Source organism: Gavia stellata, chromosome 2, assembly GCF_030936135.1.
Source record: "Gavia stellata isolate bGavSte3 chromosome 2, bGavSte3.hap2, whole genome shotgun sequence".
Lineage (NCBI taxonomy): Eukaryota > Metazoa > Chordata > Aves > Gaviiformes > Gaviidae > Gavia > Gavia stellata.
In genome coordinates, this window is record NC_082595.1 from 48,688,136 (window position 1) to 48,704,440 (window position 16,305).

Here is a 16,305-nt window from a genome sequence, read left to right on the forward strand (position 1 = left end):
TTTGTGCTTGGCAGCAACTTTTTATGCACTGAGTTGTCATATGACATGTCCAGCAATAATTTTTTTTCTCATAGATGAAAGAACTCTAGTGTGTTCAGTCATTCCTCCTTAATCATGTGTCTTTAAAGCTCTTCTCACTCTGATGTTTTGCTCCTTTCTTCTAGATACTGTGCCAGTTTGACTTTCTTCCTTCAGTTATGCCCCAGATTGTGCACAGCATTTCATTTGATGCCTTGTGAGGAGGATAATGACATCTTGTGTTTTTCATATGAAACTCCCCTTCACACAGTACAGAATGTGGGGTTTTTTTTTTTGTGGTAGCCTACAGTGCTGGTTCATTCGTTCTGTGACTGCTAGTATGTGCAAAAGTGTTTTTTTTCTTCTTTCCTGTATGCTGTCTTTACAGTTTTACATTTTTATTTTAGCACCCCTAAGCATAGGGGATAATAAATATGTTTACTGAATGTTGTCAGTCTCACTTCAGAGCAAGTTCCCCTCCTGTCCTTCAGGGTGCTTCCCAAATGGGTGCCTTAGACAAGTTCTAGCCATATCTAGCCGATACAAGTCAGGAATGCAAGTATGACTTTGCACGGTTCCTTGTGATAATTGTGCTGCAGCTTGACAGTGAACCATGGGTAAGTACTCTCATCCTGTAAGGAAAAATTGTGTGGTTTTTACAGAACTTGGAGTTTATCTTAAAATATTCAAGAGAAAACTGCAAAAAGTAGGAATGAGCAGTTTAAATTCCTGAGTCCTGGATCCAGCCTTAAGTTTAAGCAACACAGTATATTGCCAGCTTGATAGTTATGATCGGATACCTTAGATGAAACTTCTCATACCAGTTTTTTAACAGAATATGAATTGTTATGATTACTTTGCAGCAGAGCTACTAAGAATGTACTCCTTTCTGCATCAAGCCTAATGAATAAAGATTGTGCACCTTTTAAGTATGTGAGACTCCTAAGCCCTTGAGCGTTTAGTTTTCTCAGTGTCTTTCTATTCCTGGGAAAACATTGGACACAGCAGTGAAAATGCTACAGTGTAGAGATTTTTGTGGAGAGGGTGGTAAGAACCAGGGATGGCAGATGTGTTTTGTACCTTTGGTTATGATGAGTCTTGGGGCGTAAAATTCTCAAATACTGTATTATTTATGAGAGGTATTTTCTTCTCAGGATAGAAATATTTTCTTGACTAAGTGAAGACATTCCACAAGTGTGTTTGTTTGCATCTCTTAGAATACTTCTCCTTCCAAATTTTCAGAAGCCTGGGAAGATCTCCATTTTTGTACAGGCATTCCAGCTGCTGTTCATCATATTCTTGAAATACTATATATTTTTCAGTCTGTGCTCGCTGTTTATGAATCTTCTATATTTAAATTGGTTTTGGTATCACTGGATTGGGAATTGTTAACTCCCATGACTTGAAAATGTCATAAGAAATAATTCTACATCGTCGGATTAGAAATGCTTCTGGATTTTTTTCAGCATCTTAATGGGCATGGCTCTGGCCTTCTACAGAAGGGTATACGCACTCTGCCTTGGTCTGTCTTACCCTTTTAGTCTGGCTTGGTGCAGATCACATTTCTACTAGAACCTGTGTAAAAATGACCAAGCTTCTTAACAAGAAATTGAAAGGAGTAACTAAAATGAAGAAAAGCTTTCAGATAGCATGAAGACATCTTAAGGAAAATTGCTCCCAGGAAATGCATGCTACTTATTAAAAGAGATTTTAAAGTAACACACAGAAAGTGACATTGCCAAGAGGATGGAGGCATGGAATGATGCTCTTTGAAGGGAGAACTTTTGTCCAGATGAGGAAACAAGTTAAAAAACCCATGAACTATGGCAAAATAAATGTAAGCCTTAGTAAGACAGTTTCCAGAAGAGTTTCAGCAGTACTTGCTGAAGACAGTCTACAAAAAAAAGCATTGTCAAATGCTTCACCAACAGGTAGCAAGGTAGGGATCCTATGCAGTCAAGATGGAAAAGGAGGACTTGAGAAAGATGCAGCTTTCCTGTTATGAACTTAAGAAAGACTTTCTTTAAACGGATAAGGCTGAGGACCTGACTCAGATTTAAATTGCCAGGTATTTTAAAATAATTTTAAAATAAGCTGATAAAATGAACAGTAGCAACTCAGAGGAACTATGTAGTGATGACTCAAAAGTTCTCAAGGAGCTCCAACTGAAACAAGCTGAGCTGTTAATTATGGTGTACGACTTCTGGCTTCAGTTGATGTTGGCAGCATAGGAAAGGGAGATGATAATGTAATACCAATAGGACAAATGGGCTGAAAATATAAATAAAGAATACATTGCATAGACACATGGATAACATCTGGCAGTAGGGAATAGTTGACATGGCTTTTTTATAGAGGGAAATCGCACTTTTTTTTATAAGCCTGTACTTAAGGGTGGTCCATTCGAGACAGTGTATTGGGATGTCTAAAAGCTTTTGACAGCGTACCTTACTGAAGACTCTTTAAGAGACAAAATGACTGGAGATGACATCTTTACTCCCTTCAGATGAATATGTTCTTAAAGGAATGGAACAGAATATCGGTTTTGCAGTGAATCAAGGTTGCCAGTAGAAGAATGTGCTGGTGAAAGGATTGCTCTGTACTTTCTTTTTGAATTGAGCTTTTCAGAGGATTCGTGGCTGATCTGGAAACTTCCTGCTGGTGAACAGCATGATGGCAATGTTGGCTGATTTGCAGGCTAGTCAAAACTGTAAAGAATTGCAGAAACTCTTATGGTACCAGGCAAATGGGCAGGTAAAGGACAGCTGAAGTTCAGTGGTAGTGAATGCAAAGTAACATATATGAAGAGAAGCAGCTGTAATTATTCAGACAATATTAAGCGCTAAATTAGTTGTTGCTATTCAGTTTTCTAGTTAGCTCAGAGTTTTCTGAAAATGTCTCTGGATTGCTGACTGAGAAAGGTCAGTATTTATTTGCCTCATTCTTACAATCTCTGCAACATTGCCTGCGGGCTTCTTGGCAGAGAGGAGACGTTGAGCTAAACAGAGCTTTGATCTGATCCCTCTAGCTGCTGTGATGAAGTCCAGAGTTGGTTTTTGAACCTTGGAGGTGGATCTGCCTAGACATTCTTGTCACAGTGAGCTGCTCAAAGAAGCCAAATATATGACCATGTTATAAATGAAAATAGTAAGATTTTATTAGAATAAAAATCAGAATACTTCTCTTCTTAGGTGCAGAAAACTTCAGGTCACTAAGGCATAAATAAACAGAACAGAATAAACAGAAATAAAAAGAACTTTTGATCAACTTTCCTCCTGCCCATCCTGTCCTTGAGGTGGATTCTTGTTTCCTGCCTTGGTTTTAATGAACTCTGCACCTTTGGAGCTGTAGCAAACTCTCTACAGTTCCTTTAGACTTTAGGAAATCTTTCCATCACCTCTGAGGCCAGGCTGTTTGCTTTTTGTAGGACTCTTTCTTCTCTGAGCTCTTCTGTTAGCATACCTGTGGTCCCACAAGTACTTTCTTCTTGGGTAGTCTCAGTCACTTCTCCAGAGAATGAATAATCACTCCTTCATTTCCTGTCTTAAAGGCACATAACTTGAAAACATAAACCAAAATAATCACACAGATACCATCACATCTCTTACTTATTTCTTTGCTTTTATTTATTTGGGTTTTTTTCTACTTAAGATCCTGACCAGGCCAAAGGAGTACTTGGTCTTCATTGAAAAGATTATGGAGCAGATCATCTTGAGTGCCATCACACGGCATGTACAGGACAACCAGGCGATCAGGCCCACTCAGTGTGGGTTTATGAAAGGCAGGTCCTGCCTGACTAACCTGATCTCCTTCTATGACAAGGTGACCCCCTTAGTGGATGAGGGAAAGGCTGTGGATGTTGTCTACCTGGACTTTAGTAAAGCCTTTGACACTGTTTCCCACAGCATTCTCCTGGAGAAACTGGCTGCTCATGCCTTGGACGGGCGTACTCTTAGCTGGGTAAAAAAACTGGCTGGATGGCGGAGCCCAGAGAGTTGTGGTGAATGGAGTGAAATCCAGTTGGCAGCCAGTCACAAGCAGAGTCCCCCAGGGCTCAGTTTTGGGACCAGTCTTGTTTAATATATTTATCGATGATCTGGATGAGGGGATTGAGTGCTCCCTGAGCAAGTTTGCAGACGACACCAAGCTGGGCGGGAGTGTTGATCTGTTCGAGGGTAGGAAGGCTCTGCAGAGGATTGATGGGCTGGATTGATGGGCCCAGGCCAATTGGATGAAGTTCAACAAGGCCAAGTGCCGTGTCCTACTCTTGGGTCACAACAACCCCATGCAATGCTACAGGCTTGGGGAAGAGTGGCTGGAAAGCTCCCCCACAGAAAAGGACCTGGGGGTGTTGGTCGACAGCCGGCTGAATATGAGCCAGCAGTGTGCCCAGGTGGCCAAGAAGGCCAACGGCATCCTGGCCTGTATCAGAAACAGTGTGGCCAGCAGGAGTAGGGAGGTGATCGTGCCCCTGTACTCGGCTCTGGTGAGGCCGCACCTCGAATGCTGTGTTCAGTTTTGGGCCCCTCATGACAAGGAGGACATTGAGGTGCTGGAGCGTGTCCAGAGAAGGGTGACGAAGCTGGTGAGGGGTCTGGAGCACAAGTCTTATGAGGAGCGGCTGAGGGAGCTGGGGTTGTTCAGCCTGGAGAAGGGGAGGCTGAGGGGAGACCTCATTGCTCTTACGATTACCTGAAAGGAGGTTGCAGAGAGGTGGGTGTTGGTCTCTTCTCCCAAGTGACGAGTGACAGGACAAGAGGAAATGGCCTCAAGTTGCGCCAGGGGAGGTTCAGGCTGGATATTAGGAAAAACTTCTTCACTGAAAGTGTTATCAAGCATTGGAACAGGCTGCCCAGGGAAGTGGTTGAGTTGCCATCTATGGACGTTTTTAAAAGATGTGCAGATGAGGCGCTTAGGGACATGATTTAGTGGTGGACTTGGCAGGGTTAGGTTTACAGTTGGACTTGATGATCTTACAGGTCTTTTCCAACCGTAGTGATTCTATGAAAAAAATTTCCAGTGATGTAGATCCTCTGGACAAAACTTTTAAATGTAGATGTACTGAGTTGCTACAGCTTGCCTTGTTTTCCTTGACTTTTTCTGCTGTTGTGTTTGTAGATTGTTGAAAAACACTTACATGCCCTGCAATGTGCTCAAGCCTTCAGCTGAGCCTCATTAGTTATCTCTTTAGGCTCTTGAGTATTTTTTCTGATGCAAAGTTGGGAGTTGAGATATTAGTTTTTGGTGTTCTTGGCACTGGGGAGCCTGTTTCACTGGGATTGATACAGATGCAGTGAGCCTGAACGTATTGAGGTTATTTTTAAATAAATGGCTCTTTGTTTGCTTGTCATCTTTTATTCTTGCCTAATCATGAGTTCCTCCCACATGCATCAAGCTGAGAGTGTTTTTTTCCCAATTGTTGGGGGTTGGAATCATGTGATAACATCACACAGTCCTTTGTCTTGGACCAAGAGAGAGTGGATTTTTTGAATCTCAAGCTTTCTTCTTTTTTTTTCTTCAGCAGAAAGCCTTTCTATATTGTTCCAGTTGTCTTCAGATAATTGATACAGTCATTTAGATTTTGCCATGTAGTTTGCTGTGTTAATGCCTACACAGTCTTTTATGTTTGTCATCTACATTCTTCCCCCTTCTCATTCCTTTTCTAACATCTGTATGAACTTCCTTTGTGTTACCAGTTAGTTGCCAGCTTCTGCTGTTTTATTTCGGTAAGTGTTCTCTGCTTTGCTCCCATCAGCCTTGGATTACAGAAGCAAGAGGTTCTTTTTCCTTCATATTCTTGAAGCATAGTGCAGTCAACAAGGCTGGGGTTTCACTCAGAGGCTCTCTGTCTAGAATACTGAGGGATCGGTTGTTTTTTCCCTCCTCCTTGTCTGAATGGTTCTGCTTGGTGAAGTCTTGCACTTGCTTTTATGAGAATGATCTGAGCCAATTAGCTACAAAAGTTGGCAGGAATTGATTCACACAATTTTTTCTAAGAAGCACCTTGATGCATTGTGGGAGAGAGTACAAGTTTTGCAATGCTCCTGTGTGACAGCAGAGGAAACACCACGGATCAGTTAAACATTTGGGGAGGTGCTCCGGAATATCATGATTTGTGGGTTATGAACTTTCTCGTGATTTCTGGTTTAAAGTTATACAGGGGAAGCTTATATTTGCTCTTGTGCCACGCTGTCATCCTTTAGCTTAAGTAGTTCTTCTTCCCTACCTTATCTATCAAGAAATCAGCAACTATCAATGTTTTAGAAAGAGGAGAGGTTTCTTTTTAAGTGATTAACTAATTTATTTTTGTTATTGAGCAGATTCCCGGAGATCTAAATTGGATCACATACAGAGTCTGTCAGTATGGGTATAGATGCTTAATTTGTATCTGTAATGAGGTGGATTGGGGTGTGTGTGTATGTGTGTTTGTTTGTTTTCTGTACTTTCTTCCTTCTGTGATGATGTTGTATCTAGGGTTCCTGAACAAGTGGATGTTGCATCCATGTCTGTATGGAGGATAAAATTTCCTTACCTACTGGAACAATACATGGCTCTCAATTTTAAGCTGAAGTAGGGAGGTATTCTGTTGTATCCCTGCAGATATTGTGGTGTCTGGTGCATTCTTTATATAGGACCTAGTGATTGTGTAGATGGAAAGTGAGATCATCTAACTGACCTGGGAGGCAACTGATCATGCGCACTCACCCCACCCTCCAAGCCAACAAATAGAGATTTACTCAGTTGTCTCACTGAGTATTAGCCACGCTAGATCTGATACAAACATGTGGGGGAGGGTCAGGACCACTCCAGCTAGCTGTTAGAAGAGTTTATCTGAAATGAAATCGTACCTTTTGCTTGTGAGTCTAGGTGTAGAAGGTCACTTTTAAATTCAAGAGAAGTTCAACTCAGTTTAACTATTCAGGGAGCAGTGGGCTTAATACCAGTCTGAGGGCAACATGATACTGTTGTATTTGAAAGTAACTTGTTGGGTTTTGGGTAAGTATTAGGTGCCCTAGTTATTTCTATCTCTACTTTGTGCTACACAGCATCCAGAAGTGAACACCCACCAGACTGTTGGGCTTGCGTTACATCTGCTGGGAATGTGTGCTCAGAAATTCCCCTTTGAGGGGACTGGCTGCAGTTTTTACTTAAGCGGTGCAGGGTCTCTGCTTCCATTTCATAAAAATTACACTACTTGAGCCAGGATTACTATCAGGATCCTGAACCATAATGCTTTAGGCTAGATAAGAATTAGCATGTGTCCATCGCATGTCTCTGTCTTAGTGCCCTTGTGCATACTTTGCACATCGGTTGGAGCTTCTACAATTATCATGCTTTTCCCGTAATATATGGCATATTTAACTTGCCTGTATGGTCATTACCTGCTTTTCCTTCCCCATATCCAAGCCTCAGGCACCTTTTTCTGGCTAGCCTCTCCCAACAGACTAGCTCAGCTGGATGGGTTTCCTGGGAGGTCAGCCATTCCCCTGTGTTTAGGTCTTCTCACCCCAGTGGCTCCCATCAATTGTTTCCTGTCTTGGAGATGTAGGAAACGCTCTTGACAGGAAATGTCTGATTCCAGTGGTGCTGACGAGTCAGTGACGCTGTGGTTTGCATGGCTGAACCAGAAATACCAAGCTGTACTGACATGGTGCTGGGATTTCCAAAGCAGGTTTCCTATCTCATGCAGGCAGTTTCTGGGTAAAGAGGAAGATATCTGTGCCAAGCATAGAGAACCATGAAGAAGCTGAAGTAGGTAAGGATGTTGTTTGCCTGTTTCTGAAAGCTTACCCAATAGTAAATGTCATCATGGCTTGTCAAAACCATTGTTATAATTCTGAATGGAGAGCTGCTACTGCAGTGTGAAAAATGCTTGGTGTTCATACTTGCACGGAAGTAAATTTTGTCACAAGCCCTTTTCTTCCTGTATGTCTGTCAGAAGAGTTATCTTACCATGGCTTTTAACCCCCAAATGGAAAAGAACCCTCAATACTGGTCTGTCTCAGAAGTTGCCGTTATCAGCTTTCCTTTTGCCCTGATTAATTGTGGGACAATGAATGTAAGGCAGTGGCTGTGTGTTTAATACCAGTTAATCAGAAGATAATAGCAAACATAAACATTCATTAGTTTTATAGCTGCTCTGTTTGTATTCATTATTTTTCCTGGCAGCACTGTAGTAAGCAGGTAGTATCAAAAAGTAGGGTGTACGCGTATGATATCTCAGAGCATTTATTTAAACATTCTTCTTTGCCCTGTTACATTTTAAACAATGAGTAGGAGATGAACTTTGATCACTGCATTTCAGTTATCACTTTCTTGGTGACTAAAGGCATTGGTAATAGCCAAGAGCAAAGGGCTTTATATCCACTAATGGACACTTAGCTTTCTTGACCATGTTACCATGTATAAACTTAAGTTTTTACCATTTCTTAAGAAAGGTTAATTAGTAGAGATTTTACGTATGAAGTTCTTGGTCTTTGCACAGAAAGCGTCAAAAGAGCTAAGTGGATTTACACTGCAGGTAAGAATTGTTGCTAACACTGTTGTAATACATGCCAAGCTTCAGAGATGTTCCACTGCTTCTCAGGCAAGAAGGGTCAAGTTGACTGCCTCCAATTCCATCACATGAATCTGGTTTGCCAGGATAATAAGAAGCCGATTCCCAGTGTTGCGGTATTTTGTTCTCTTAAATGTGTGGATGGTGTGTTTCAAGCTGTTGTTGGTATAAATGTTACTTAGCCTAATAACATAGAGTGTGTCTGCTCTGTGGTTGTTGCTATGTCTGCAGCTCACTGTGTGATTACCCATCTAATGTGTAGGTAGGCAGCTTCATTACAGGCAGCTTGGTTGCTGTCAGCAGGCAGGTAGAGCTCGGGGTGGTTTGGGAAATGGACACCAAGAGCTTACGGAACTGTCTGCTGCTACATTTATGCTGCTTCTGCTACCTAGGCCAGAGCTAAGTTCTAGTCTCATGCTTATGGTACGCTTAAGTCACATCTGTGTAGGCATGTCAGTTGTTTAAGGAGATGGGACAGAAGGTAATGGCTAGACTGACTTTATGGTTTGTAAACTAATAAGATGCAATAATTTACTGTAAGATTTATTATAAGACCTTTTAGCTGTGATGTCAAAGATGACTACAAAAGGCGAAGACCATACTATCCCTGTTTTCTTTAAATAGTATCAGTGATCTGTAACCAGGTCCACTTTCATAAGGTAGAGAAAGTGAAATTTAATCTTGTGCCCAAGACGAAAGTAAGGGATAAAATTTATGCTTTCCCCCAACCTGTGGGATTGCAAAAATTTCTGTTCTTCCACTTCCCTGTCTCTTGCTCCTGTTTTTGTGCAGTGTCCTTCCATACCCACCCTGCTCATTAGTCTGCTGGAGCCTGAACAGACTGTCTTTGCTGCGACGAAGATGATGTGCAAGAACATTTGCAGTGAATTGTTAGTCCCTGGTCTATCATAGTGCTTCATCCTGAGGGCTTAGGTGTTGAGAGGGCTCTACTCTGATTCCTGCACTTGGTCAGTTAGTGTTTTACTTGCCTTGAAAATGAAACTGCAAATACTTTGATAAGTGGGTTTTATTCCAGTGTAACTGTAGAGATAATTCTTCCACCTTCATTGAAATACCGTTTAGCCACTTCTGAGATTGTACTTTTCATTCAATGGAAAACATACCTTTCATTGCAGCAGGCTGTTAGATTAATTTCATTTGGGAGAAATGAGAGTGAGAGCCTGATAAATGGGATTCTGACAGTTTATGTATTGATGACCAAACAATTCTTTCAGGCTTAGCTAAATCCTGGCTCTTCTGAACTAGTGAGAATTTTGATGTATGTTTACTTGAGGTGGATTTGCCTTGAAAACCATCAGTCTTGCTCAGCTTTGCTAAACTTCTCATCATACTTTATGTAACTTACTAGAGTATTTAGTTGCTTTATGGTGCAATTGACAGTACATTTCAGGTGCTTTATAGGAATCATAACCACTACCCTTTTTTTTTTCTGAGCTTCCATTTGCTGATTTGTATTTGCCTTGTGAATTTCTTATCGGTCATCCAGAAACCGATCCCTCCTTTGGTCAGAGTTGTTTCTATCCTGATGTTGTGAAAGAAGATAGTCAGAAATGGGTCTGTCAGAAGAGTTGGTTTAGGGTATAGGGTTTTTTAATTGGATAGACACCTGGTACCAAAAGTGCACATACTTCTTGTGGCTTGTTGGAACTGCAGGTAAGAATTGGGCTGTTCCCCTTGGAAACTGTGATACCAGCCCTGAGGGCTAGCCCGGACTTTAGAAGTCTTCTCTCTTTGTTGTGAATGACAACTTAATGTTAAAATATATAACTGCTGGAGTGAGAAGGAAAATTTCACAGAAATTGGACCTATTCTAAGGAAGAGACTGCTTTATTAAATGAGATTATCCAGAAGATGTAGATTTCACAGAAGTCTTAAAATGTAAAGGAAAGAGATCCCCTTTAGTTACTTAAGAAATATAAGTACCAAGACAGAGTTTATAGCAGTATCTTAGTGTAATTTTTCTTACAAACATTTCCTTATTCATGTGATCCTTCCCTCCTCTGTTTAAGTAACTCAAGGCTTTTGTTTGTTTTTTGTATTGCTATGATAGGTATAGGACAGGACCCAAGAACATTTCTTGCAGTGTGGCCCTAGGTCAGATCTGTTCTAACAATTATGTTAAATGGATTTGACCAGCTGATCTTGATGGTAATATATACACACAGAAAAAAACCCACATTTTATATATACATAATGTATATGTTTATATATATATATAAAGTTTTTTAATTTTTGAAAGGGTTATATATATATTTTTATATCTATTTATATATTTTATATATATTTATATAGAGAGAGGTTTGGGTTTTTTAAATTTTTGAAAGGGTTATTCTTTCCTCCTTCATGGTCCTGGGAACTTGCCATTTTAATACAGGATTTCTCTAGTATTTTCTGTATTCTGAGTTTGATCACACTCTATCACTTCAATTTCTTTTTATTTCTCTTTTAATCTTAGTTTTGCAACTCTAGTGAGAGCACGTTATCTTGCAAAATTTGAGAATCAAGTCATGTCAAGTTGCACAAGTTTTCCTCCTGTTCAATGTAGCAGAAGTGTACCACAGACTTACAGTTGCTCAAGATTAGACTTCTGTATGAATAAGAGTAGCTAAAAATAGAGCTTGTGTTATGGCAACATTCTAAAGAAAATAAACAAGCCCTAATCTCACCCAAACAAAATATAGTAGCAATATTGTCATTCTTGTTTGGCTTTTGTGATGTCTCAGTTGAAAATCAGCATGTGTATGATCTTAGCAATGCACTGCCTTTTATACTTCAATAAAATGTGTTTGATGGAATCCATACTGCAGATGTTTATGTGAAATTGGACAGAGGGAGATTCTTAGAACACAGTTATGAAACTTTTAGAGAACACAATTGAATGTTTTATTTTTGAGAGGAAAAAAATGTTCTCTTTATATCATGTTAGTCTCCTCTCTTTTAATCTTGTTTCTTGAAGAGCCTAAGCTTGTATAGGCAAATGTTGCCTCTTCATCCCCCTGTGTGTATGTATCCTTTTTTCAGCTTTTTAATAATTTCTAAGCCTGTAGACCAGTTACAGTAAAATATGACTGAAGAGTAGATGTCTCAGGGATGTTACTTTTCAACAAGTTGGAGAAACATCCTTGCTGCCTTTGCAGTTGAGAGCATGGCCACAAGGCTTATCTTTTATTGAAGGTCTTCATTACAGTTTTGATGATCTAAGGAAATAGGCAAGGTGAAAGTTGTGGTTAGAGGTAGAATCTCTTATTAGCTCGATTAGAGTAGGGAAATTTGAGGGTACGTAAACTTTTTGCCTACAGAGCTTGTCTTGCTATCTGTCTTTTCTGTCATAAATGCATCCACAGGAAGGGGAAATCAGGGAGAGAGACTGGAAACCAGGCTGCTTTTTTTTTTTTCCTTCTGCTCTTAAAATTCAGAGAAATACAGTTCTGGGTTTGGTTTTTTTTTTTTCCTGAAAGAAAAGAAAAAACTGTATTGGGTGAAGAGACAGAAGGGTGTTTGCAGGAGAGGTGGAGATGAGTCAGTTTTCTTGTTTTGCTCTCTTGATCCCACAAGACTTCTGCAGAGGAGACATGCTGCCTGTTATAGTAGAACCCTTAACTATTTCTGCTGATACTTTGTAATTGCCTGGGTTTACTTCTACATTGATGTGAATCTGGGCAAGTGGAACACAAGTTTTAAGAGAAATTGTGGCCTACATTCCTTGTTCTGTAAGCATTTGTGCATGTCCTTAATTTTTTCATGCAGGTAAAATTTATTATCAACAGAATTCTCTGCACAATAAAGTTCTTACTTATATGGGAGTTTCTATGGCTTCACATATTCACTCCCTCTTTCCTTCTCTTCTGCTGTACCTTGTCCTTTTCTCTCTCTAGTCTTTCTATATGAATCAAAATAGATCTGAATGGTAATTTATATTGGAACTTTACTTTTGCCTTTCTTCCAATTCACATCTGTTTTCTTCAAAAGTTCTAATACAGAATCTATATGTCCATCACTGCAGAACATACTGTATATTGCATTAATTTTTATTGCAACTTGAAAAGAGGGTGAAAATACACTTGAAATGTAACTTTTTTTTTCCATGAGGTCCTCAATCATCAAGTGTAGATTAACCAAACAGATTTTATTCTCCAAGGCACTAAATGAACTTTTAGCCTTTTCTTGATTAGTGACGTTTTACCCCTTTTTACCTGAGGAAATAAAGGTCTCATTTAAAGAAAAGAAAGGGGGTTGGGGAAGGAAGAAAGAAAAGGGAAAAAATTAAACCACATCCTGCTGACTATACTCAAAATTCAGACACAGCAGCTAAAATGGGGAAATCCCTCTAGATTTCTTATTTCCTACTTAAAATCGGGTCTTCTTATCAAAGCTAATTGTGTGAAGAGACATGGCGTAGAAGTATTTGGCTGTCAGAAGTGTGTGGCATTGACAATTTTTCATTTCTTTCTGCAGATATTGCTGTCGTAGAGATGAGTGACGCCTTCCGTCAGCCTTCCCTGTTCTACCACCTGGGAGTCAGGGAGAGCTTCAGCATGGCTAACAACATTATCCTCTACTGTGATACAAATGCGGAGTCTCTGCAGTCACTGAAGGTAGCTTTGAATGGAAGAACAGGGTGTGTTGGGGGGAAGTCACAGCTGGCCCAACTCTTGAAATGGGTTCTCTGTTTCTGTAGGAAATACAGATGCCACTTGTGGTTCACGAAAGTATAGCAAAAATATTCTGAGACCTGGAAAACCTGGCCACAGTGAAATGCTGAAAAACTCAGTTGAGTTGTCCCAAGAGAAAGATTTAGATGACTTTATCACAGTCTGTTAAATACCTAGGTGTTAAATGGCATTTTATGGAAACAGAAGTTTGACAAATTTCAGATGAGAAATTAATGGTTTTATATTATTAATGGTTAAAATACATGGTTTCGTCAATCAAGGGCATTACGGTTGTTTGGAGTAAATTGTTACAGTAGTAACAATCAGGTGAGAATGGTAGTGTGTAAAGAACAGCAAAATAATCCTTACATTTTAGCTCCTATGTTAAGTAGCAGTTTTCTGGCCAAAGCTGATGGGGCCCCAGATGGCCTCTGGTATGTCTTGCTGAGTTACAGGTGTTTACATCAGGTACCTGCAGGATTGCTGTGCTGGAGATTACCAGCAGTGTAGCAGAGTTAGTAAAATCAAAACTTGTGCCTGGTTCTCAGGACCACAGTTCACAGTACAGTAGGGTGTTTTAAGGCAAGATGGTGGTTTAAGATAACCTATGGGGCTGTGAATTGTGTCAGCCAAGGAGTTGATAGTTGCTTCCTCCTGCTAACTCTACTAAAGGTTTAGTAACTTCCATGGGGATGGGGGAGGGCAGACAACTTGGATGGCAGTCTTTTCAATTACTTCCCTCAAATTCATTGGCTCTGATCAGGAGGTGTTTTGCGCTATTACGCTTTCATTCTAGGCATTGCTGAAAAGAAGCATTTTAGTAAGCAGCTTGGTGAGTCAGACTGCAATCTGGGCACTGCCACCTCTCTCATGAAGGGTTTGCTTCCACTGCTTCTGGCTAGTGCAGGATACTTGTTTTTGATTCTGTCCCATTATTTGCAGCTTGGCCCTCTATTGGGAGGGACATACCTTGATGAACTTAGTTTCTTCCCTCCAGATTTGCTCGGCCAACTGGATTGGTTGCAATCCAATTATTTCCTTTCTTTTTGCAACACAAAGAGTATAGAAATAAAAGCCCTAAAAATAAAACTGGTAATGACAAAAGACGTCTCTGTGGATTGAATTCAATTATGCAAGTACAATGATCTACAGTATGAGCAGAATTTCATTGTACTGGGTAAGGAGCCAAATACCCAACTCCCACTAAAAATCACTTGGAGTGAGGTACCAGGCTTCCTTGGGCACTTAGGAGAACTTTTTACTAGTTTAGGAGCTGGACTTTGCAAATGTGTCACATGCAGGGTTCCCACTGACATCAGTGGAAGCCCAATTCTGCACAGGGAGACTTGGATGTCCCAGTTGCCACCGGTACAGTGCCCACTGAAAGACTCTCTTCGGTTTCCTTTAGCTTTGAGCTGGGCTCATGTTTGTGCTTTTGATTGTTTGCAGGAAAGTTGTCAGAGAGCAAGACCTTTTCCATCTTATTTAGTGACTGCCTGAAAAAAGTAGTTGTGGGCATGCCTGAGCATCTTTTGAGGCCATGTTTGTTCCTGTATTTGTTACAGCCAGCATATAGAGTAGAAGCAATGCAGGAGTGTGTGTGCAGTTTTAATCCTCTATAGAAGGTGGTGAATTCAAAAACTGAAAATTATCATGGGAATGCAGGAAACACAAAACTGCAGCATATGATTTAACTGGGGTACCAAACAATGTAGATAAACTTTTGCTGGTGGAATATTCCTCTATATGAACATTCAGGTCAAGTGGATGGGGCTCTGAGCAATCTGATCTAGTGAAAGATGTCCCTGCTCATGCTGGGGGGTTTGACTAGAAGACCTTTAAAGGTCCCTTCCACCCCGAACCATCCTATGGTTTTATATATGTACATATATAGGTTTGTATGTTTATATATATAAACATGTTTATGTCCCACACTTCAAAAGCTAGCAACAGTCATATGTGAAACATGCGCCCTCAACAGAGGGGAGAACATTTTTCTGGAAGCCTAACTTATGCAACGTGGAAAATATGAGGTGCCTTGGTTTGACGCTGTGTTTGTTTTTCCTGCTGTGGTGTAGGTGAAGGTGCTCAGCGGTCCCAGTGGCAGAGGTGTAGAGCAGCTGTTTGAAAAATTTGGCAGGGTTATCGGTTGCTGGGATCAGAACTTGCTGACAAATCTTGCTGAAAGTGAGGTCACTGTCCACAAGCGGTCCACACTTGGGCTGTACTACCCAGATTAGTGTGCAAGAACCAGCTCTTTCCATCCGTGTGTGCTCTGGCTTCTTGTTCTCTGAAACTTTACATTTAAGATGTGAAGATACATTCTTTGCATCAGACTTACTAGAGTAATGGGAATTTCAACCAATTTTGCAGTATTTGGGAATACTGCTTTTACTATTCTTCACAGTTTCTTCTGCTTGGCAGCAAAACGTTACTTACTATATTTAACTTCTCAAATATGAATAGGTGTGTATTAATAGTCGACTTTTGGACAGCATCGCTCTTCGAAAATTTATATAAGGAGGCGTATATACATGTTTGCATGTATATATATGTATATACAGATGCACATACTACATATGCTTCTGTGTATACAGAGGATGTACCTATTTACTTGGTTCCATGGTCGTTTCGCCTCTCCTGGAACAATACTTGATTTATATTGATTTGACAGGCATAGACAACAGCTACCAATCAGCCTTTTCCTGTCACGTGTCTGTAAACATTAATACTAGCAAGTCATACTGATCAGTTATCTTTCCTAGCAGTTGTTCAGTGATTTTTTTTTTTTCTTTTTTGTATTTCAGGAAATTATTTGCCAGAAGAATAATGTAAGTATGATTTCTGGGTGCCAGTTGAATTCTAGGCATTCCAAACTTCTGTTCCATTTAATGTTGTTTATCTTATGTTTTCCACTGGAATCATTTAACACTCTCCTACTGTATTTTACAGAGTTAATGTAGAATTCTGGAAATCCTAGTGGCAAATCTGTGTATATCACTTTGTTGCTAGGTACCGGGCTCACTTCTTACCTTGCCTCCATCTATCAGTGGTATT

The 16,305-nt window shown here is 40.2% G+C and overlaps 1 protein-coding gene across 1 annotated transcript in view; it reads left to right on the forward strand.

The window, feature by feature from the left end:
• Positions 1 to 16,305, forward strand: part of MAP3K5 (mitogen-activated protein kinase kinase kinase 5) — a 106,969-nt gene that overhangs the window by 19,819 nt on the left and 70,845 nt on the right. Inside the window, exons 2-3 of the mRNA XM_059835849.1 lie at positions 13,052 to 13,191; positions 16,056 to 16,079. Of these exons, the coding sequence (XP_059691832.1) occupies positions 13,052 to 13,191; positions 16,056 to 16,079 (164 nt within the window). The remainder of the gene's footprint in view (positions 1 to 13,051; positions 13,192 to 16,055; positions 16,080 to 16,305) is intronic.